At 46.0% G+C, this 22,389-nt stretch overlaps 1 protein-coding gene across 1 annotated transcript in view; it reads right to left on the reverse strand.

The window, feature by feature from the left end:
* The window catches only part of LOC132998036 (multiple epidermal growth factor-like domains protein 10), an 84,618-nt gene that overhangs the window by 53,950 nt on the left and 8,279 nt on the right, over positions 1-22,389 (reverse strand). The window contains exons 4-6 of the mRNA XM_061067521.1: positions 22,128-22,229; positions 20,771-20,871; positions 11,230-11,322 (exon numbers count right to left, since the gene is read on the reverse strand). Coding sequence (XP_060923504.1) covers positions 11,230-11,322; positions 20,771-20,831 — 154 coding nt within the window. The 5' untranslated portion in view covers positions 20,832-20,871; positions 22,128-22,229. The remainder of the gene's footprint in view (positions 1-11,229; positions 11,323-20,770; positions 20,872-22,127; positions 22,230-22,389) is intronic.

Below are 22,389 nucleotides of genomic sequence, written 5' to 3' on the forward strand. Positions count from 1 at the left end.
TTCAACAACAAGTTCAAAACCTTTCAAAATAAAAGCTCTGTAATGCAGCTCAGTTTAAAGCATTGCAGTAAACGTTGTGCTTTTACTTTGTAGACAGATCAGCTCCTGGTGAAATCTAAATGAAGACAGTGTAGGTGATCTGGTGGAACAGGAATCGCTGACCGGGCGGTTTTGGCTCGTGGGCCGAGCGCTGCTGTAGTTCATCTGAGGACCTACGTGAAGACATGTTGTTGCCCCCCCGCTGCTGCTGGTTTAATCATAGTTTAGCACTACTGAGGAATCCTGTCCAAGTTGTTCCTGCTTCACTTCCTCAACAACACACACGACACACAAAGGGTGAGTGCAGGTTATACTGCAGCCAGCCACCAGGGGGCGATCGAGAGCATCTGGCTTCACTTGTCGTCCACGTTTAAATAATAAAGTCTACGGATTTAGTTCAGAACATGACTCAGCATAGTTTTACACCCATTTCCAAACAGGCTAATTTATAATCTGAACAAATTTAAAACAAATATTCTGGATTAATTCTGTTGTTTGAGGTGGAAGGTCACGAAGTATTTTCATATTCTCGCTACGATTCTTTAGTTTCTTGTTCTCTTGTCCTCTCGCTCTGAGGGAGATACTTCCTGTGTGAAGGATCAGTGAAGTGTCATGTGATCGTAAACCCTGAGGAGGATCCCCCCCCCCCCTCCGGAGGTCACAGCGGCTCCTCTGAGAAAGGTCAAGACGGCTTCAAGTGCAAAATGACTGAGGCAGAAGTGGAGGAGGATGTAAAGAGAGCGGGGGGGGGGTGGGGGGTGGGGGGGGCGACTCCTCTCTGAGCAGATGCAAAGTGGAGGGGATGTAAAGAGAGCGGGGGGGTGGGGGGGGCGACTCCTCTCTGAGCAGATGCAAAGTGGAGGGAGACGGCCGAGGAATAATTTCAGGAGGTTTTCAAAGTCAAAGCGAAGTCGGTCGAGTGGAGGAAAAGCTTCTGTTGTGAGAGAGAGAGAGAGGAGGATAAACAAGTGAGATGGAAATTAATCAGAAAGAGAGAGAGAGAGAGAGAGAGAGAGAGAGAGAGAGAGAGAGGGAGAGAGAGAGAGGAGAAGTCGTTATATCCCTTAATGGGTTCTGTGCCGTGAGGTCCGGCAGCGTGGGCTCACGTGGCATTAGAGGAGAACGGGTAATCAAAAGGTGAGGAGGTGAGGAGCGAGTCCATTTCCTCTCTCTCTCTCTCTCTCTCTCTCTCTCTCTCTCTCTCTCTCTCTCTCCCTCTCTCTCTCTCTCTCTCTCTCTCTCTCTCTCTCCGCTGACAAGATGGACGACGCTCAGACGGAGGACGAGTCCGTGGGTTCGATGGGAAACAGCAGAGGGAAATTATCTGAAAGCACGAAAACACAAACCTCCACAAGTTCAATAACAAACTGCAGCAGAACTAAGGTTTTATATATATTTATATGTTTATATATATATATATATATATATATAGAGGCGTTTGGTGAAACAGACAGTGTTGACTGAGCGATACTTCATACCTCAAACTGAGCTCAGAGATGATAACTGTATATTTAAATACAAGATGGATGACAGATCCCGAAACATCTGGATCATGCAGATGTTCACGTCTCATTCACTCAGGATGAGTTTATCAGATTTTGGTGGTGAAGGTCAAAGGTCAAGTTCTGGGTCACAACTGGAGAATTAATGAGTTCAAGAAACTTCCTCCGAAGTTTATTAAACGACAGTGAAGTCACGATTAATAACCTCAGAGCTCAGGATGATGTCACACCTGAACAACACGTGGTTATTAATTTAATCAGATGATGACAGGGCAGACTGACACCTGATTGGTCGACAGCGTGTATCAGTGACATCACTACTGCACACGCTCAGACTCCAGATGACATCATCAGCACAAGATGGCCGCCTGAGGTCACGACTCGTCCCGGAGGAACAAGGTGAAGCTCAGTGAAATCTGCTGTGAACGGAATGTGATATTAAAACTTCTGGTCCAATGAGCAGCTACTGCACATTCAGGCAGTAAGAGATACCTCACACACACACACACACACACACACACACACACAGACACACACACACACACACACAGACACACACACAGACTTTGATTGTGTAGCTGTAATGCAGACTCACAATGAACCAGAGGAGACAGACCCAGCTTCCCTCATCGAGCTGAATCCCAGCTCTTGTTACCGGAGTCGGACGTCACAGCTCCACCCTCCCCACCCCCCCACCCCCCCCTCGGGGGTTGTGGTGAAATTTGATTAAAAAGTTTGTTGGTAAATTAATTTAGACCAAACACAAGGGGCATGCTGATGCTGCTGTAGCCGTTAATTGGACTTGGCAGCAGGGCAAGTCCACTCGTCAGCATGGTGTGTGTGTGTGTGTGTGTGTGTGTGTCTGTGTGTGAGTGTGTGTGTGTGTGTGTCTGTGTGTGAGTGTGTGTGTGTGTGTGTGTGTGTGTGTGAGTGTGTGTGTGTGTGTGTGTGTGTGTGAGTGTGTGTGGCTGTGTTCGTGTCGAGCAGGTCAATCAATGTCCCTCTAGACTTTGTGTATTATCACTGTGGACCTGAATGAAGTGGCAGGAAGAACATCCAGAGGAGCTGCAGCCAACACACAGACACACACAGACACACACACACACACACACACACACACACACACACACACACACAGACACACACACACACACACACAGACTCACACAGACACACTCTCATTCACACAAACACACTCAAAACAACAGGTACTTGTACACTGCCCTTGCACTGCAGTCTGAACATGTTCCTCACATGTTCCTCACATGCTCCTCACATGTTCCTCACATGCTCCTCACATGTTCTGGAAGATCACAGATATCTCAGGATGAAGAAGAGGAGCGGTACACGTAGAAGACGAAGACGATGTAAACACAACCCTGATCTCTCCACAGCAGAGGTCCAGCTGCACTCGGACTGTCGGGTAATGAAAGATGAACTCAGCTTCCTGAAGGAGGAGCAGATGAAACCCTCGGGACTCTCGGGCTAACGGCTGCTGACCCTGCAGATCCTCCCACACTCGCCCCCCCCACAGGAGCAGCAGGTATTAGCAGCCTAATGAACCTGATGCTGATGAAGGATGAAGAGGATGAAGAGCAGCGGGAGCCGGACGGACTCACACAGGAACAAGAATCAGTGGAACTTCTCTTCAGCTGCTTTCTTCAGCCTCTCAAAGTCAAATATTAATTAGACAAGGTTCAATTAATCAGCGTCGCATGTTCGACACCAAAGACACAAACACTCGACAACTCTGAAGAGCTTATGACGGAGAAACCTCAGCGACAACTCATTAACCCCCAGACTCAGGGCGGGGGGGCATGAAACAGGTAACACAACTTTACAGTTTGTTAAACTCCAATCACACTCATAAATATCTCTGTCCATCTGATTGATGGAGATCCGTACATTATTATGTAAATGTCAAAAAATAAAATTAGTTATTTCTTGTTTTTTTATGAGAAATCATTTAGTAGTTATTACGTAATTCTGTGATTAACTAACAAACTAACGAACTAACTAATTAACTAACTAACTAACAGATGTGAAACAGAAACTTTCACAGATATTATAAAAGATTATTAAAGAACACAGACGACTGTTTGTGTTTAAAGTCGACTTCACAATCGTTGAGATTCCAGATGTTTTGATGACAATATGAAGTTGCGTTTTTTTATGAATATTTATAATTTTTATTTATTATATAAAAATGTATATTATATTTAATGATTAACTCATCCTACTCATTGTGACCATGGAGACACAGAGGGAGAGAGATTATTATTATAATTATTAGTAGTAGTAATAATAGTAGTGGTGGTGGTTGTAATAGCAACAGTATTACATATGAGGCTGGGTGTGTGTGTGTGTGTGTGTGTGTGTGTGTGTGTGTGTGTGTGTGTGAGCAGCACAGCACTTAAACACACAGTGTGACTTATTAAAAATCAGATTGTTTGAGTGTTTTTAAAACAGGACGTGAGATTAAACCCGTGTTTAAACTCCATCAGATCCTTGTGATGTTCAGTTCTGGAGTTTCCTCTCGGAGTTGGACTGGAGTTTCCTCTCGGAGTTGGACTGGAGTTTCCTCTCGGAGTTGGACTGGAGTTTCCTCTCGGAGTTGGACTGGAGTTTCCTCTCGGAGTTGGACTGGAGTTTCCTCTCGGAGTTGGACTGGAGTTTCCTCTCGGAGTTGGACTGGAGTTTCCTCTCGGAGTTGGACTGGAGTTTCCTCTCGGAGTTGGACTGGAGTTTCCTCTCGGAGTTGGACTGGAGTTTCCTCTCGGAGTTGGACTGGAGTTTCCTCTCGGAGTTGGACTGGAGTTTCCTCTCGGAGTTGGACTGGAGTTTCCTCTCGGAGTTGGACTGGAGTTTCCTCTCGGAGTTGGACTGGAGTTTCTTCTCGGTGTTGGACTGGAGTTTCCTCTCGGAGTTGGACTGGAGTTTCCTCTCGGAGTTGGACTGGAGTTTCCTCTCGGAGTTGGACTGGAGTTTCCTCTCGGAGTTGGACTGGAGTTTCCTCTCGGAGTTGGACTGGAGTTTCCTCTCAGAGTTGGACTGGAGTTTCATCTCAGAGTTGGACTGGAGTTTCCTCTCGGAGTTGGACTGGAGTTTCCTCTCGGAGTTGGACTGGAGTTTCCCCTCGGAGTTGGACTGGAGTTTCCTCTCAGAGTTGGACTGGAGTTTCCTCTCGGAGTTGGACTGGAGTTTCCTCCCGGTGTTGGACTGGAGTTTCCTCTCGGAGTTGGACTGGAGTTTCCTCTCAGAGTTGGACTGGAGTTTCCTCTCGGAGTTGGACTGGAGTTTCCTCTCGGAGTTGGACTGGAGTTTCCTCTCAGAGTTGGACTGGAGTTTCCTCTCAGAGTTGGACTGGAGTTTCCTCTCGGAGTTGGACTGGAGTTTCCTCTCGGAGTTGGACTGGAGTTTCCTCTCAGAGTTGGACTGGAGTTTCCTCTCGGAGTTGGACTGGAGTTTCCTCTCGGAGTTGGACTGGAGTTTCCTCTCAGAGTTGGACTGGAGTTTCCTCTCAGAGTTGGACTGGAGTTTCCTCTCGGTGTTGGACTGGAGTTTCCTCTCGGTGTTGGACTGGAGTTTCCTCTCGGAGTTGGACTGGAGTTTCCTCTCAGAGTTGGAATGGAGTTTCCTCTCGGAGTTGGACTGGAGTTTCCTCTCAGCGTTGGACTGGAGTTTCCTCTCGGAGTTTCCTCTCGGAGTTGGACTGGAGTTTCCTCTCGGAGTTGGACTGGAGTTTCCTCTCAGCGTTGGACTGGAGTTTCCTCTCGGAGTTTCCTCTCGGAGTTGGACTGGAGTTTCCTCTCGGAGTTGGACTGGAGTTTCCTCTCGGAGTTGGACTGGAGTTTCCTCTCGGAGTTGGACTGGAGTTTCCTCTCAGAGTTGGACTGGAGTTTCCTCTCGGAGTTGGAGTGGAGTTTCCTCTCGGAGTTGGACTGGAGTTTCCTCTCGGAGTTGGATCAGAGTTCTGACCTCGTCCGAGTCGTGAGCGGTGATAAAGACGCCAGGTGTCTTCTCCCATCTCATAATTAACTTGTTTCATTACTCCTTCACGCTCACGGCAGTTTCCAGCTCCAGTCTCTGCTGCGTCCGGCTCTCAGTTAGAACCCGTTTGGACCGGAACCTTCCGGAGGGAGTCGCCCTTGAACCTCACGACCCCCCCGACGCAGAAACACTAAATCACAGGTGAGCGAGCCCGGGAGTCTGATTCTAATGAGTCCTCTTCATGAAGGGCCACACTCCCCCCCGGCTCCCAGAGGACGGACCACCTTCCCATCGCACTCAGCCCAGCAGAGTCACTGTCATCTCACCTCGTTACAAACAAGTGTTTTGTAGTTTTACATATATATTAATATTAATAATAAATGAATTAACAGTCGACCAGCGCTCTGTATCACTCAGGTGAACAGTGACAAAGAGAATCCTGTTTCATCTGATGATAAACATTAAGTATGAAAGCTTCCGTGCAGATGAACCAGGCAGGAGGAACACAACGTTTTCTATCTTCACAACTGACTGTTTATACAAAATCTGAACACAAACTATCAACGTGACAGAATATTGTATTCGAGTTTGAGGACGACTCACTACTGACGAGGAATAATTCTGAAGTATCAACACAAGACAAGAGAAAGCAACACTACAGACTCACAACTTTACTATATAATATAATATAATAACAAGAGAACACAACATTGCAAACACACACGTTTACAACTGGACTGGTTTTCTTTAAAAGCTGCAGTGTGCACACTTGATGAATTCCTATTTTGACGTCAGATAGTTCATCTGTTGGGGACTGTTTTCAGCGGCGGATCAATACGAGTGTTTGTGTTAGTGTGTGTGTTTGTGGTGATGAAGGAACACATCCCATAATGATGTGTGTGTGTGATAGATTGGATCTTTGTGGCTCAGTGGAATCAGACTCGTGGTGTGAACGACGTCTGATGGAGCTGCTCCTTCTCTCCTCACTTCTCTGTTGCTAGGTTATCATTCTACACTTCACTGAAGTTACACACATTACACACATTATAGACATGTGAGCACATGTTGTTGCACAATTCCACCAAAGTCTAATTGTTGCTTTCTGCTCCACTGGAAATAAAATCAAGATGCGTGACTGCACAGCTGCAGAGATCAATATGAATGAGTTTAGAATAAACGATTGTAAAGAACAACTGGAAGCGAGTTGGAGCAGCAGCCGGTGAATTCAAGAGAAACGAGTGTAGGTGTGTTCACAGGAGAAGTGTAGGAAATACAACAATTCAGAAATAATGTGTATATATGTTTAGATTCTATGTGAGAATTCATCAGTGTAAAAACATCGGTATAATAAATTCTTTGCTCGAGTCTGGCTCCAGTGAATTGGACCTGAACAAGATGCTCCAGCTGTAATCTGTGTTTCTGATGTTGTCAATGCAGAAATTATTTTTAATTATTCTCCAACATTCACTGGAGCCAAATAAAAAAAGCCTTGAGGACAGAGTGAGACTGTGGAAACATCCGGATGATGAATGAAGTCGGAGCTGCTGAGTGTCGGGAACAAACAGACGAGAGAAGCTGAGGCCGAGCTGCTCTGCGATGGATCTGTGTGGATTCTGAGGAGCGGAGATAAGCAGAGAGGCTCACACAGATCAACACAGAGAGAGAAGCTGAACGAGAGCAGCTTCATCACACTGGAGCTTCATCACGCTGCTGCTGCTGCTTCACCTTCACAGGATTTCACCCTCACGGACGCCAGCGGGAAAAGAAACTGGGAAATCTGGCTCCAGTGGAAACATGTGGCAGCGAAAAGAAGCAAAAACAAACCTGTGGTTGAGTGTGTGAGTGAGTGTGTGTGTGTGTGTGTGTGTGTGTGTGTGTGTGTGTGTGTGTGTGTGTGTGTGTGTGTGGACCTTAACTCCACCTTCACACCTTACAACAGAACAATGAGTTTTAATGCTCTGCTCCTTTTTGAGATGTTGAGTTATTTTGAAAACATCCCAAAAACCTGTTGAGATTTTATTTTGCTTTAATTTCCTGTTTCCTCTTCAGATTTAATTTCACAGATACAAATATTCGAAGGTTCTTTTCTCAAATTGAGTTTTTTCTCTGACATTGAGCCAAAAAAATTTCCTCTTGAGTCAAACTTTCCACTTTTATTCCCATTAATATTCCGAAGGTTTTTCACCGGCGTGTTTGTTTATGTTTGATTCACGGACGAATTTATCGAGCTAAAACATGTGGAGATGTATTTTCTTGCTGTTTACTGTGTTTTATTATTTATAAATCGCTGAAAAAAGGAATCAAAAGTCAAACTAAATCCGATTTGTCGACAAAATGCAACAAGGTTTATTTTTCCAATGTTAAGATTTCTGTTCTTGGAATGTTTGTTAATTAGAACATTTTTTTATTAGAAAATAGCTCTTTTGCATATTAAAGCATCAACTTCTGTGATTCAGAAATGTGATAAAGTTTGAGCTCTTTTCTTCACGTCTCAGTTTTAGAGTTTTATCAGAATCACATGTTCAGCTTCACTGTTGATTCGTCTCTTCTTGTAAAAATCTCATTAAGAAGCAGAAACGAGTTCATCCATTACAAGAGAAGACAACAACAGAAGAGTTCTCCAGCCGCTCGCAGCTGAAGGCATCGTCTGTTTCCATGACAACAAATGGAGCTCTGTGCCAGATTCAGTGCTAACGTCCGAGTGAAACAGAAGATGGAGAGAGATGTTCACAAAGAACCTGAAGAGAAGAAACAGACGAGTGTGAAGACGTCTGAAGTTCTCACGTGGACGTAACGTGATTTGAAATGTTTCTACAGTTTGGTTTTAGAACAGGTGTTTTTCTCCGAGTGATTATCGTCATATATTCAAACTGCGTAAAACAAATATAAATACAAATCAGCAGGTTTTTAATGAGTAACTGGACTGTGTCACCTCTGGAATCCTTTAAAGTGTGAAGACTGATGAGTCACTTCTCAAAGTGCAGATGAAGCATTTTGCTTAACTCCTCAATCTCCATCACGTTAAACCGCCTCTTTGCAAAGTTCTTTCATTTTATCTCATCCGTCTCTTTCTTGATCATCTCGTCACAATCACCATCTTCACACGATAATTCTCATCCTTATCTCCGGCCTCTTCGTTTGAGGCCTCGTCTTCGGCGTCTCCTCTTCTCGTCTCTTCCTCCTCTTCCTCCTCTTCCTCCTCTTCCTCCTCTTCCTCCTCTTCTCGTCTCTTCCTCCTCTTCCTCCTCTTCCTCCTCTTCCTCCTCTTCCTCCTCGTCCTCCTCTTCCTCCTCTTCTCGTCTTTTCCTCCTCTTCCTCCTCTTCCTCCTCTTCCTCCGCTGGCTTCTCCACGCTCCGGTCCAAGCTGTGAGCGTCTCCTGGCAGAGCAACAAAGTCCTTCAGCTGGACGGAGGTTTGGAGAAGAGGCTCAAGCTAATCTGGTTAGCTGCAGCAGCAGGAGACAGGAGACAGGAGACAGGAGACAGGAGACAGGAGACAGGAGACAGGAGACAGGAGACAGGAGACAGGAGACAGGAGACAGGAGACAGGAGACAGGAGACAGGAGACAGGAGGCAGGAGACAGGAGGCAGGAGACAGGAGACGGACAGAGGACGTCTCTTCCTCTGCTCTCTCACGTACAAACAGCTCTGCTCACACCAGCCTGTTCTTCTGTTGCATAGTAGAGATTATAATCAGGTAAAAATAGATCCAGAGATTCTGTATATTCAACCTGCCTCCTGTATACAGCGGAGTGGATTTGCCACTAAATGGTTTTGCGAATGTGCAGAAAATGTAAAAGCTGTGATTATGTTCAGTTCACATGAAAAGGAGACGCCTGGAGAGAGAGAGAATTATCACCTCTCGTCGTTCCTCCAACACGTGCTTCAGGTTTCAAACACGGCTGCAGCCGTTCAGATCCTCACTGAGAGAAACAAGAGAGAAACAAGAGAAACGAGAGGAAGAGGAGGAGGAGGAGGAGGAGGAGGAGGAGGAGGAAGAGGAGGAGGACAAGGAGTCGATGGAACCAGAGGAGCTGCAGCCGCTGAGGAACCGAGACTCAGACCAGAGTTCCAGAGTGAAGCTGACACAGTTTACCACCGAGACGTGACCGAGCTTCATCCTCCTCCTCTTCATCCTCCTCCTCCTCTTCCTCCTCCTCCTCCTCCTCCTCCTCCTCCTCCTCCTCCTCCTCCTCCTCCTCCTCCTCCTCCTCCTCCTCCTCCTCCTCCTCCTCCTCCTCTTCACCCTCCTCCTCTCCCTCTTCATCCTCACCCTCCTCCTATTCCTCTTCATCCTCCTCCTCCTCTTCAGCTCGGCCCCCCGGCCCCCGGACGGCAGTGAGAACAGGATGAACCATGTGGGGACCGGAGCACACCAATAACTAAGGGGGCGGGGGGGGCTAAACAGGCTCCGTGAGTCATTTAGTGTCGATAACCCCTTGAATCCCCACAACCACACACACACACACACACACACACACACACAGACACACACACACACACACACAGCTTCATGGTACAGATGCAGTATCTGTTGTTCCGCTCAATGAAACTAAACTTAATAAGAGTATAAATACACATCAGTGTGTGAACATTGGGACGTTCCAGTGAACACGTAGCACGTGAGGAGCTTCGGTTCATGAAGCTTCTCCTCTGGTTCCAGGTCTGCTCTGTGATCATCTCACTTCAGTGAAGAGCAACAGAAGAAGTGTGTGTTTCCAACTGATCCGTGTCACTCACTATTCCTCATGAATCATCCAGACTGTGACGCCAGATTCCAATCAGTCATCAAAATAACATTTTATACTTTATACTCCAGATCTCTAACTTGCTGCTCTGCTCATCTATATTCAGCACTATGTATGAACCATAAAGTTGTAACTGTCCACGCAGACAGTCTCACCTCAGGTTCACCAGCAGGTGTGGACATACAGAGCAGTTCTGTCTCTCACGTGAGAACTTTCACTCTTCTGTCTCTTTTTGAATCTGTTGTGCAACGTCTCTACTGATTGGATGAAATCCACAGGAAACACCGTGAGATCACAGCACGCCACCGACACCTGCTCCCATTGGACGGTGGCAGCTGTCAATCACACTTTGGTACCCCCCCCTCCAATACATCCGGTGCTTTATGGTCTGTTTGACTCTAAATGATCATAATTCACTAGATGATCATCAGCTGTTTGAAGAAGACTTGAAACTAGAGACAGAAACTCCTGAGGAGAATGTGGAGTCTCAGGTTTCACTCACTTCCTGTTTGGCTTCACTTCCTGGTTGGCTTCACTTCCTGGTGGGCTTCACTTCCTGGTTGGCTTCACTTCCTGGTTGGCTTCACTTTCCAGGTGTAACTTGAACAAACTGCAGCGTTTTGCTCTGAAGCCAAACGAGTGAATCTTTGTGTGTCTGTTGTGTGTCTGTGTGAATCAGCCTGATGAGCCTCGACTGTGAACATGTGTTTTAGTTTCATCCCCAGGTGAACGTCAGAGGAGCTGAGCCTCCATCACTGATCATCAACTCTGCTGCAGCTCCACCTGTGGTTCGGAGCAGGTGGTGCAGGAGCTGCTGTTCACTGGTTCATCTGCAGCAGGTGCAACTACACCTGGTTTCCTTTACATCAACTAAAGTTTGCGATCTGATCACAGGTTGTGTGCGATCTGGTCTCAGGTTGTGTGCGATCTGGTCACAGGTTGTGTACTCACCACTGGAGCAGTCCAGCCCCCCCCAGCCCGGCTCACACTGGCAGGTGTCAGGAGAGACGCAGCGTCCGTGGGAACACTCGTCCGTGCAAAGAGCTGCAGGAGAAACAACTTGTGTTAATATAACATCACACAGAGGGTTGTGTAGTTGTTTTGTGTTATATATATATATATATATGCTTTTTTCATTTTATATTTTTGTTATTTAGTTTTTGAGTATTTCATTTCTTTAAAGAACAAATCAGATTCGTGAAAGTTGCTTTATTATTGTGTCAGAGGAGAAGTGTTCACAGACAGAACCAGACCAGACAGGACGGATGATGGACGGATGATGGACGGATGATGGACGGATGATGGACGGATGATGGACGGATGATGGACGGATGAGTAACTTGATGAATGGATGTATAAATTGATAATTGATAAATAGATGAGCAGAAGTTCAGAGCAGAACCATGAGAGGACGGACCAGCCTCTGGATCTGCTCAGTGGGAGATCTCAGAGTCGGGGGGGCTTCCTCCTCTCTTATGATGCAATGACATAATAATTGAAAGTGGAAAAGTGGAGTTTATATTATCAAAGTTATTTCTGATGAGCCACCAGGTTAAACTTTTATGTTGTGTTCCTCTTTGAAGTCTTTGTTTTTCATCCTAAATGTATTTATCACTGTGTCTCTCTGTGTTTCCTCCCTCTCTCTCTCTCTCTTCTCGTCCTCCTCTTCCCTTGCTTCTTCTCGCCGCGGCCTCTGACCTCTCGGCTAATCGCTGCCCAGGATAACGACCGTGTGAGAAACAGCAGCCGTGGAAACGCTGCATCATTCATGAGCTTGTGATGGAGTCGTTTGTTTGGAAGCTGCAGATATCGTCTGACAGGTCTCGGCTGTAAGGTCGAGTCATAATGAAATATTACAGCCGCTGCAGCAGCTTGAGGTGAAAATGAAGATGTCAGAGCTGCGTTATCTGTTGTGTGTACGAGGAAGATAATGGAGCCGATCTGAACCACAGTGGATTCTTCTAAGGTTGGTGAATAAATAAATATTAACAGCAGGTCACAGTTTGTGTCTGGATGGATTCACCTCACTGGAATATGAAAGTGTCGAACCACAAACAACTGAAGCAACGGAAGCAGCTAACCCTAATACTCTATTTTACTATTCTCATTTTAAAATCTGTCGACTCAAAGACCTTTTGTTCTGAGTCCAGAGCTTTTTATTTAACTTCTACTATAAAAAACATGATGATTGATGTTCAGCTCTCTGAGAAAATAAATAGAGAAATGAAAGTTCAGTCTGCAGGTTTTTCATGCTGCAGCTCGGTCTCAACTCAGGTTCGATCCTCAGACGACCGGCTGCGCAGACGCCATCAGCTGCGTCTCCACCGGCTGCGCAGACGCCAGTCGACACGTTCAGACGTCGCCTAGCAACAAGGCTACAAACAAGGACGTTCTCAGGTGATTAAAAACCTAGAACAGAAGTTTTTAAACATATGAACCATCAGTTGTTTGGTTGAGTTCTTACATTTAAAAGTAAATTATTCTGACGTTTTAACATCACTTTTTACAGCTATTTCATCTTTTAAAAAGTTTGTCATTGAAGTGCAATGAATCATAGGAAACAGAGTTGGCTGAAGTATCATAACAGAAGCTTAAAATTATCGTATTTTGAGGGTAATTATCGTAAACCACCAGAGTCGGTGCAGGACGCTCAGTACCGCCGTTTCTGATTTAGTTCCAGAAATATGCACAAGGCTCTTATTTTGAAACATGCAGCAGGAAGAACTGAACATGTTCATCATCACGACAACGATTGGTTGGAAATATGACACGTGCGTAAATGGTTAAAATATTACGGCTCAAAACTGAGAAACAGTTTTTCACTCCAGGAACCACAGTGTTGAGTTTTATTTCTGTCAGGAAACAGAATCGTCTTCTTGGATTATAATCAGGACAGAAACAGTCCAACAGCTCATAAATAAAAAACTGTGATTTAACCAGACTCACTAAAAACATTAAACTGTTTAATGGAGAGAAAATCTGAGTCAGAGTGTCTTTATCCGACTTGTTAGAGGAACTTTATCAGCTCCGAGTCCTTTATGAGCAGCACATCCTCCATCAGGCTGGAGCTGAGCCTGGAGGAGACGCTGACAGCTCGGAGACTTCCTCCGTCACACAGACTCAATCCTCTCCGAACACAAACAGGTGGCTGAGCCTCACGTGCATCAATATGTGCAAAGGCACAAATGAAGATCACATAAAAGAAGGAGCGGCTCCCTGTGGATTCATGTGCACGAGTCTGAGGCACACGTGCAGACCTGCTCAGCTCAGGGAGGGTGGAGGTCTGAAGGTGCAGAGACGTGTGTGAGCAGCACTGAAGGTGGAGGCCGTCCTCAGTGAAGCTTTATGGGTTTTATGGTGTTTTAGCTGCTGAAGGGTCGTGCTGTCGAAATTTATAGTGGCAGCGCGTTAACGTTTTACAGCTTTTTCTTCCCCTCACACATTAGGACACGAATCCTCGCAGCTACGAACACTTGGCAGAGCACTCGGGGTAAAGATTTATCCTCCAGTGGAGGAGGTGGAGTTTCTGCCTGTTAAACAGAAAACAGCACATTACTCTGGAAGACGACACTATGAACTGAAACGTCTGTTTCCCGTCACGGTCTGTGATGAGATGTAAGAGATCAGAAGGTTTTCTACATCAGGAACTGTTGAATATTAGAAATATTAACGAGTGAATTCATTTTGTTCTGTGATTCTTTCAAAAGCAACGTTCATACATGGCATTGAAATAAAAAAGCTCCAAAGAATCTGCATTGAGACACGATTCTTAATGACAGAATTAAACAACACAAGCGGTTTGTGTGTCATTCAGTGAAGCTGCTGACAAACACAAGCAGATGGAAACATGAGCTCCTCTGCAGACGTCACCGGAAACATTCAAATCACTTTAAACATCCGTCAGTTCTGCTGATCTGAAGTCAGGAGGCAGGAAGTGGAGCAGAGGAAGGTTCAGCTCGTCCTGTGAGATCCTGACTCGTCCTGAAGCTTCCTCGAGGTGTCGCCTGCTGAACGAGGTCTGAGCAGATCCAGTGAAAGCAGCAGGATTCATCTGGATCAGAATCCAACCTCCACCTCAGCTGACCTCTGCCTCCGGCTGACTGAGCATCTCTGAGCTCCGCTGGACCAGGACACTCGTCTCATTCCCTTCAATCCCTGATCTCTTTCTTTCGGTCACTTCCCAAAGCTCCTGGACGAAGGACGACTGGTGAATCAGGAGCTTCCAGTCCACTGCCCCCCCGGCTCAGTGATCCTCTGACATCATGATGACATCACACTAAGTTCATGAGGAACATTTCCAGACTTCAGGTTTATTGAAAATCAAAAAGGCATTACTCTTTGAGTTTTGCTGGAAGCTTAATCATTTGATCTATAACTGCTCTGGAAGAAGACATTAAACTGCAGGTTTAACTTTGTGTTTTTGAAACAACAGCCTGAAGCTCCTTGTGCTGCTTCTTCACTGAGGATTAGGTGGAAGAACGTGCGTAGAGAGAGAAAACAGTGAAACTTGAGCGAGCACGTAAGCAGCTTCCTGCAGTCGTTAAAAAGAATAAAGCCAGAAGTCACACTTCTTCATAAACGTCTGGTCGGGACCTAAGTGTCCAGCGGAGAAAGAGAAAGAGATAAAACGCAGGCTCAGATTTTAATAAGAGCCAAGGACACGTGCTCCTGTAATCCTGAAGGAGAGTTGATTAATCATTCAACAGGAGCTTCATCCTTTCATCCTGCGGATCGGAGCTGAAGCGCTACGAGGACGATTACATCAGCACCGGGTGCAGCCGGATTAATAGATATCAAATTAAATAAGCACTACCTAATTCCAGCTATTGTCTCAGCATGCTGAAGAAGTCTTTCAGCCTTTCAGCTCCTGATGAGCTGCTGCTGGAAGAGCGAGAGCAGACAGAAGAGCGAGAGCAGACGGAAGAGCGAGAGCAGACAGAAGAGCGAGAGCAGACGGAAGAGCGAGAGCAGACGGAAGAGCGAGAGCAGACGGGAGAGCGGGAGCAGAGGGAAGAGCGAGAGCAGACAGAAGAGCGAGAGCAGACGGGAGAGCGTGAGCAGACGGAAGAGCGAGAGCAGACGGAAGAGCGAGAGCAGACGGAAAAGCGAGAGCAGAGGGAAGAGCGAGAGCAGACGGGAGAGAGAGAGCTGACGGAAGAGCGAGAGCAGACGGAAGAGCGAGAGCAGACGGAAGAGCGAGAGCAGACGGAAGAGCGAGAGCAGACGGGAGATAGAGAGCTGACGGAAGAGCGAGAGCGGACGGAAGAGCGAGAGCAGAGAGAAGAGCGAGAGCAGACGGAAGAGCGAGAGCAGACGGAAGAGCGAGAGCAGGCGGAAGAGCGACAGCAGGCGGAAGAGCGAGAGCAGATGGAAAAGCGAGAGCAGACGGGAGAGCGAGAGCAGACGGGAGAGCGAGAGCAGACGGGAGAGCGAGAGCTGACGGAAGAGCGAGAGCAGACGGAAGAGTGAGAGCAGACGGAAGAGAGCGAGAGCTTAGGGAAGAGCGAGAGCAGACGGAAGAGCGAGAGCTGACAGAAGAGCGAGAGCAGACGGAAGAGCGAGAGCAGACGGAAGAGTGAGAGCAGACGGAAGAGCGAGAGCAGACGGAAGAGTGAGAGCAGACGGAAGAGAGCGAGAGCTTAGGGAAGAGCGAGAGCAGACGGAAGAGCGAGAGCAGACAGAAGACCGAGAGCAGACGGAAGAGCAACAGCATGCGGAAGAGCGAGAGCAGACGGAAGAGCGAGAGCAGACAGGAGAGAGAGAGCTGACGGAAGAGCGAGAGCAGACGGAAGAGCGAGAGCAGACGGAAGAGTGAGAGCAGACGGAAGAGAGCGAGAGCTTAGGGAAGAGCGAGAGCAGACGGAAGAGCGAGAGCTGACAGAAGAGCGAGAGCAGACGGAAGAGTGAGAGCAGACGGAAGAGCAAGAGCTGACGGGAAGAGCGAGAGCAGACGGAAGAGTGAGAGCAGACGGAAGAGAGCGAGAGCTTAGGGAAGAGTGAGAGCTGACGGAAGAGCGAGAGCAGACAGAAGACCGAGAGCAGACGGAAGAGCGAGAGCAGACGGAAGAGTGAGAGCAGACGGAAGAGCGAGAGCAGACGGAAGAGTGAGAGCAGACGGAAGAGAGCGAGAGCTTAGGGAAGAGCGAGAGCAGACGGAAGAGCGAGAGCAGACAGAAGACCGAGAGCAGACGGAAGAGCAACAGCATGCGGAAGAGCGAGAGCAGACGGAAGAGCGAGAGCAGACAGGAGAGAGAGAGCTGACGGAAGAGCGAGAGCAGACGGAAGAGCGAGAGCAGACGGAAGAGTGAGAGCAGACGGAAGAGAGCGAGAGCTTAGGGAAGAGCGAGAGCAGACGGAAGAGCGAGAGCTGACAGAAGAGCGAGAGCAGACGGAAGAGAGCGAGAGCTGACGGAAGAGCGAGAGCGGACGGAAGAGCGAGAGCTGACAGAAGAGCGAGAGCTGACGGAATAGCGAGAGCTGACGGAAGAGCGAGAGCAGACGGAAGAGCGAGAGCAGTGAAAAGCTATAAGAACAACTGTCAGTGGAACAACAACTTTAAATCAGAGAATGAGGCAGTTTAAATGATTTCGGATGTAAATACAGATATCTGTGAAGTAAACAGATACATGTTCTGTTAAAATATATGTTCAACTGATTTAAAGTGTTTTTTGTCCCCTTCCCCACAGTAGCTTCCATCAGTGGAGCAGTAGCGAGTGGCAGAGGGAGCTGAGGGGTTAAAGGTCGAGACGGGTTGACGGCTGACGAGGTCACGGATGGCCGAGCTGCTCAGGATCCACCGGCAGACGTACGACGCACACAGCATCCACGATCCGAGTGGGGGGAGGGGTTACTGAGGATGGAAAATGAAAAATGAAGACGAGTGGAAGAGAAATCGTTGTGACAAGAGCAAGCGTCCTGAGGCAGAGACGAACAGAAAAAGGATTTGAGCGTCAGCGAGACCCGAGCAGACGATCAATACAGAGAGTTTCCTCCGGTTTAAAGAAGCAGCGAACACGTTCTACAAGTTGAAGATGGAGAGAATACCGATGAGCAGGAAATGAAGAATGGAGCCTGTGATACGACAGGAAGCAGAGAGAGGGAAGCCCTCTGATCTGATTAGCAGCCTCCGCTCGCGCTCGCTCTGCAGGACAGGAAACCTTTTATTTATCTCAAGCTGCGCGTGTCACACAACAAAAGACCCGTCGGAGGCCGTTAGCCTGATCGGGGGGGCGGAGCCTTCGCCTCCAGCGCTCAAACCACTGTGTGTCTCACAATGGAGTTCGTCTACCCCCCCCGGGGCAACTTAATAAAGTTGTTTACAAGCAGATGATGAATAAAGACGCACAATACACACCCTCTTACCCTCCGCACCCCCGAGGAAAACCCATTCACCGGCTGTGTCCAATAAGAAAAGGCGACGCGGCTCTATAGAATTTACCATCTAGAGTGGATAATTGATTTCTCTCGCTGGTCGAGGAGAGAATCGTTCTCAGACCAACACGGAGACTTTCCCTCATGTGATTCTGTTCCTGTTTATCTCCTTGAAACAGTTTCATCCTCACGTGTTCGCAGGTCGACGGACTGAGTCACTGTCAATTCTTCTGATCACTTGTTTTATGACAAAAACAATCTCAGTCCAAATGAGCATTTCGGCTCCGTATCAGAAACTAGTCACTCAGTGGAGCTCAGAGCTGCACCATCACCAACCACATCTCAAATCATTAGAGCCTGATTTTTATTTGGATCTGCACCAAATTACAAATTCAGTCCTCTAAATATGTCCAGTATTTTTATCAAGATCCAGGAAATGTTCTTTGAGAAATCAGTGAAAATGTTGAAGGTGAAAGAAATACCTTGATATATTCACACAAAGATGATTTTCTTCGTGGACCCGTAAGTTGGTGACAGAATGTGTCGTGCATGAGAGAAGAACTCATTAACAGCTGCAGATCGGAATAAATGGACGAATCCATGGATGTAATTCCTCTGCAGCGTTTCTCACAGACTTCATTCAACCTTCGGCTGCAGCGGTCGTGCACGTGCACGGACGACGCTCTGACGTGCAACAGCTTCTGAGGGACACGCACAAAGACTCAAGAATGAAAGACAAGTTTTTACATAAGAGAGAAAGAACTGAATTGATGTCACAACTGTGGCTGAGAGTGTGAGGTCTGACGGTCTGCATGGACGGTAAAAACTTCACAGCACGAGCTAGCACACAGCTACACAGCTACACAACACAACGCAGCTACACAACGCAGCAACACTCTGACAAATCTCTACATCTCAATAACAACAGGAGAATTGGTCCACTGATCCAATCAGAGCAAACGGTTGACATTAGACCCCGCCTCCTCCTGCATTAAGGAACAGGCTTCACTCAGCACGTACTTTAATTACATGTAAGTACTTATTTCAATTCAAAAGTAAAGTGGTACTTTTACTAGATTACTTTTTTTCGTCTGTTTACTTAATAATCAGAAGTCTGAAGACGTCCTCGTCCACCGGAGCCGAGAGATAAATGTTCAGTTTAATAAACGTGTCTGAGTCAAACATCTGTTCTCTCATCTGTTCAGTCGACACTTTTATTTTCTTTCACTGGAAAATCACCAAGAGCTTCAAACTAAAATATATTGGACTGAGAAATTATGTTTTCTAACGTCTCACTGACGAAACTCTGCAGCCAAAGATCCGTCAGGAAATAAATCTCAGCACGAGAGATTCTGCTCCTCTGGTGTGAAACTATCACAGAGACGATTTCTGTCAAAGGAAGATGAAAGCACAAGAAGACAAAGAGAACGGGTGACGGACGTGAGACGATGGACAAACAGCAGCTCGTCTTCACACTGTAGATTTCTGATATCAGCAGGAGTTCGATCTGATCTCTGTTCGTCGGGTTTTCAGCTCTTTGGTCAAAGTTTGAGCTGAAATGCATCGACTTCGGATCGATCGGACTTTTAACGTCCGAGCAGCAGATACAGAAACCGCCTGGTGCAAGAGAAGAGATAACGACAGAGGAGGAATCACTGCTCCACAACAGATGCTCTGCAATTTGAACCAGGCTGGAAACTCTGTGTGTCGAGAGGAAAGGTTTGAAAATAACAATGCAGCTGACAGGAAGATTATTGTTTTGATGCAACGTGAACACAAGGACGGAATATTTCACATCCCGGAGAAAAGATCCTAGGAAACAACGCTGTGATGGAACCCAACATGTGTTCACTTTTACAAAAACACAGAAACAGGACCAGAGATGAAAGTCTCATCTGTCATCAGTCAGGAAGAGAAACGAGTGGATTCTCTGCTTTTTATATCATCGTCATATCTGATCTTTGAAGCTGTTTGTACAGTTTCTTCAATCGGCTCAAAAATCTGATTCACTAAACTGATCGTAAAACAAAGTGGTCGTAAAAAACATGTAGAGAAAGATTCTGAATCAGATTCAGGTTCCATAGTTTCATCTGATCTGTTAGATCTTTAGTCTGACAAACATCCTGTGGTCATCACCTACGTGGGCGGAGTCTACCTATATTAGGCTCTGATTGGCTTATATATATATATGGGTGGATGACATGACGCATGATTTTTCTGTAATTAAGTGTGAATGTTTATTTAGATGCATTTAACCACTTAAACAACACATGGATGTGATGCATATTATGGTTCTTTGTTTTAAACTTATGATTTTGTATGAAATATCTGTTATGATTTGATTATATTTTAAGGTGAAAACGCAAAATGTCCTGCGGTGTGACCGTAACATAGGTGAAGCATTAAACTTACATATTAACAAAATAAACCAGAAATATCTGGAGCAGGTAATAACTGCCTTGGCATTATATTGTATATAATGACTTTATTAATATTAGGTTTTAATATGCACATAACTAGTATATTAGTATTTACAGCAAAATAACTTTCGTAACACAAATGCTGTCCTGTGGCGTGACATGGAAAATCCGATTTTTGAAACGGCAGTTACATGGACAACTATAGGGGTCCTTAGTTTATTCCACTACCAGGAAGCCCCCCAGATGTTGGAATGTACTGTGTTTGTTGAAAGCTGACTGTTAACCTCTGATTAATTTCATAAATTTCACTGTTTCTGTCAGACAATGAATGTGTCATTTTTTGAGAGTCCTGTAGTGTGATGGCTGTAGTTTTTTTTTTTAAATTTAATGAAACATATTAAGGTTAAACTGTGTTATTATTCAGTTAGCATAATAGCTAAGGTCAGTCTTGTATAGCAATGACTCACAAGGATGAAGATGTCCTGTGGTGTGACGGCCGGTCACACCACAATGAAATTATACAAAAAATCCACGGAACACTAGCAGTTTAAAAAAATTCAGCATTTGAACATTATAATTTCATACAACTGTAATCCTCATCAGAACTTTATTAAAAAAAATACTGTTTCACCCTTATTTGTCAACTACCCACATATGTATAAAATAAAATAAATCCAAAGTGGAAAGTTGTGAGAACTTACGAACACACAGGTCTCCGCTCTCAAAGAAACCCGGGCAGCACTGAGAGCGACGTCTGTACATGGTCCTCACACCTCGTCTGTAGGCCGTCTTATAGCTGATCCTACACACACACAGACACACACACACACACACACACACACACACACACACACACACACACACACACACACACACACAGACAGACACACACACACAAAGTGAGAAACAGCATTTTGACCATTTGTTAAATTAAAGCTCCCCAGTGAAGGATCCGGATGAAGCAGCAGAAATGTCACATAATCATCATAAGGATATTTTGGCTTCATTTCTTGAATGCCTGGTTATTTACAGTCGAAGGCTTCCTGAGTGTTTTTCCTTTGTGAAAATTAATTGAGAAATGATATTTACTCTTTTCACAAAGGAACAAAATAACTTCGACTCTACATCAGTGATCTACACAGATTGACCCTGAGCGTGTGTTTTACCTGAAGAGATAAACGGACCAGGTGAGAACGTCTCCACACGTTTGTTCACGCCGCTCCACCAACACAACTCCAGCACCACTTGTGTTTAACACAGTTTCTCCCTCTCACTCAAGGACGCCGATGTTTTCTGACATTTCAGTTTAAGATCAATGACTCAGCTCTTAGCTGGAGGAGCTGAACTGGTGGCCATAAAGCTTAATGGGCTCGTTAAAGCCCACACGCCGACAGTCGCTCATCACAACGACCACATCGGGCCGAGGGGGGAGGAGTCAGGGAGGGGAGGAGGAGTCAGGGAGGGGGAGGAGTCAGAGAGGAGGAGGAGTCAGGGAGGGGAGGAGTCAGGGAGGGGAGGAGACACCAGAGGCCTCGGATCCTCGGCTGCACAGAAACCCTCTCTATTAGAAACTCACCAGAGGATTCAGATGATATAGGATCAGGTCCATTGTTCCATCAGTTTTATAATGTTCTATTTATATGATCATCAAACTCAAGATTCCTTTACTCCAAGAACTATACTTTTATATTCATGAGGAGAACATCTTGTAATCATAATAATCATTTTGTTTAAAGGAGATTCACACTCATCACCTTCTGATCAACACCCAAGAACCAAAGGCAGATTTCAAACAACACAAGCATTGCTCTCGTCCTTTATTTCACTTCCTGCATAACAAGAAAATATATAATGTTGAATTTGTATCCTGATCATTTCCCAGTTCTCCTGCTTCATGAGATACAGTCAGAAAAACCATCAGTTTGATATTTTGAAACCTAATCTGTGTGTGTGTGTGATTCTATTTGTTGTTAACTTGTGATTTCCAGCTGCTGTTCTGAGACGTAGATGAATGATGAGGAGGATCAGAGTCGGTCTTTCTCCATCCAGTCTTCTCACCTGTGTCTGGTGCACTTGAACCAGTTGAGGATGTCGGTGCAGCGGGTGTAGTAGACCTGGTCGAAGGGATGAGCGTAGGACTCCTGCACCGTCACAGCGTAGCTACAGACACACAAACACACAACAACACACTTTCAATCCTTTGTTTCTCATCACATAAAGAAGCATTACAGGATTTCACTCTCGGGCCTTTGGAGGAAAAAACGCTGGTGGACGAGGACGGAATATTTCTAGAAGGTAAACGTTTCTCGAGAACCAAATC

The sequence above is a fragment of the Limanda limanda genome, chromosome 3 (assembly GCF_963576545.1).
Source record: "Limanda limanda chromosome 3, fLimLim1.1, whole genome shotgun sequence".
Classification (NCBI taxonomy): Eukaryota; Metazoa; Chordata; class Actinopteri; order Pleuronectiformes; family Pleuronectidae; genus Limanda; species Limanda limanda.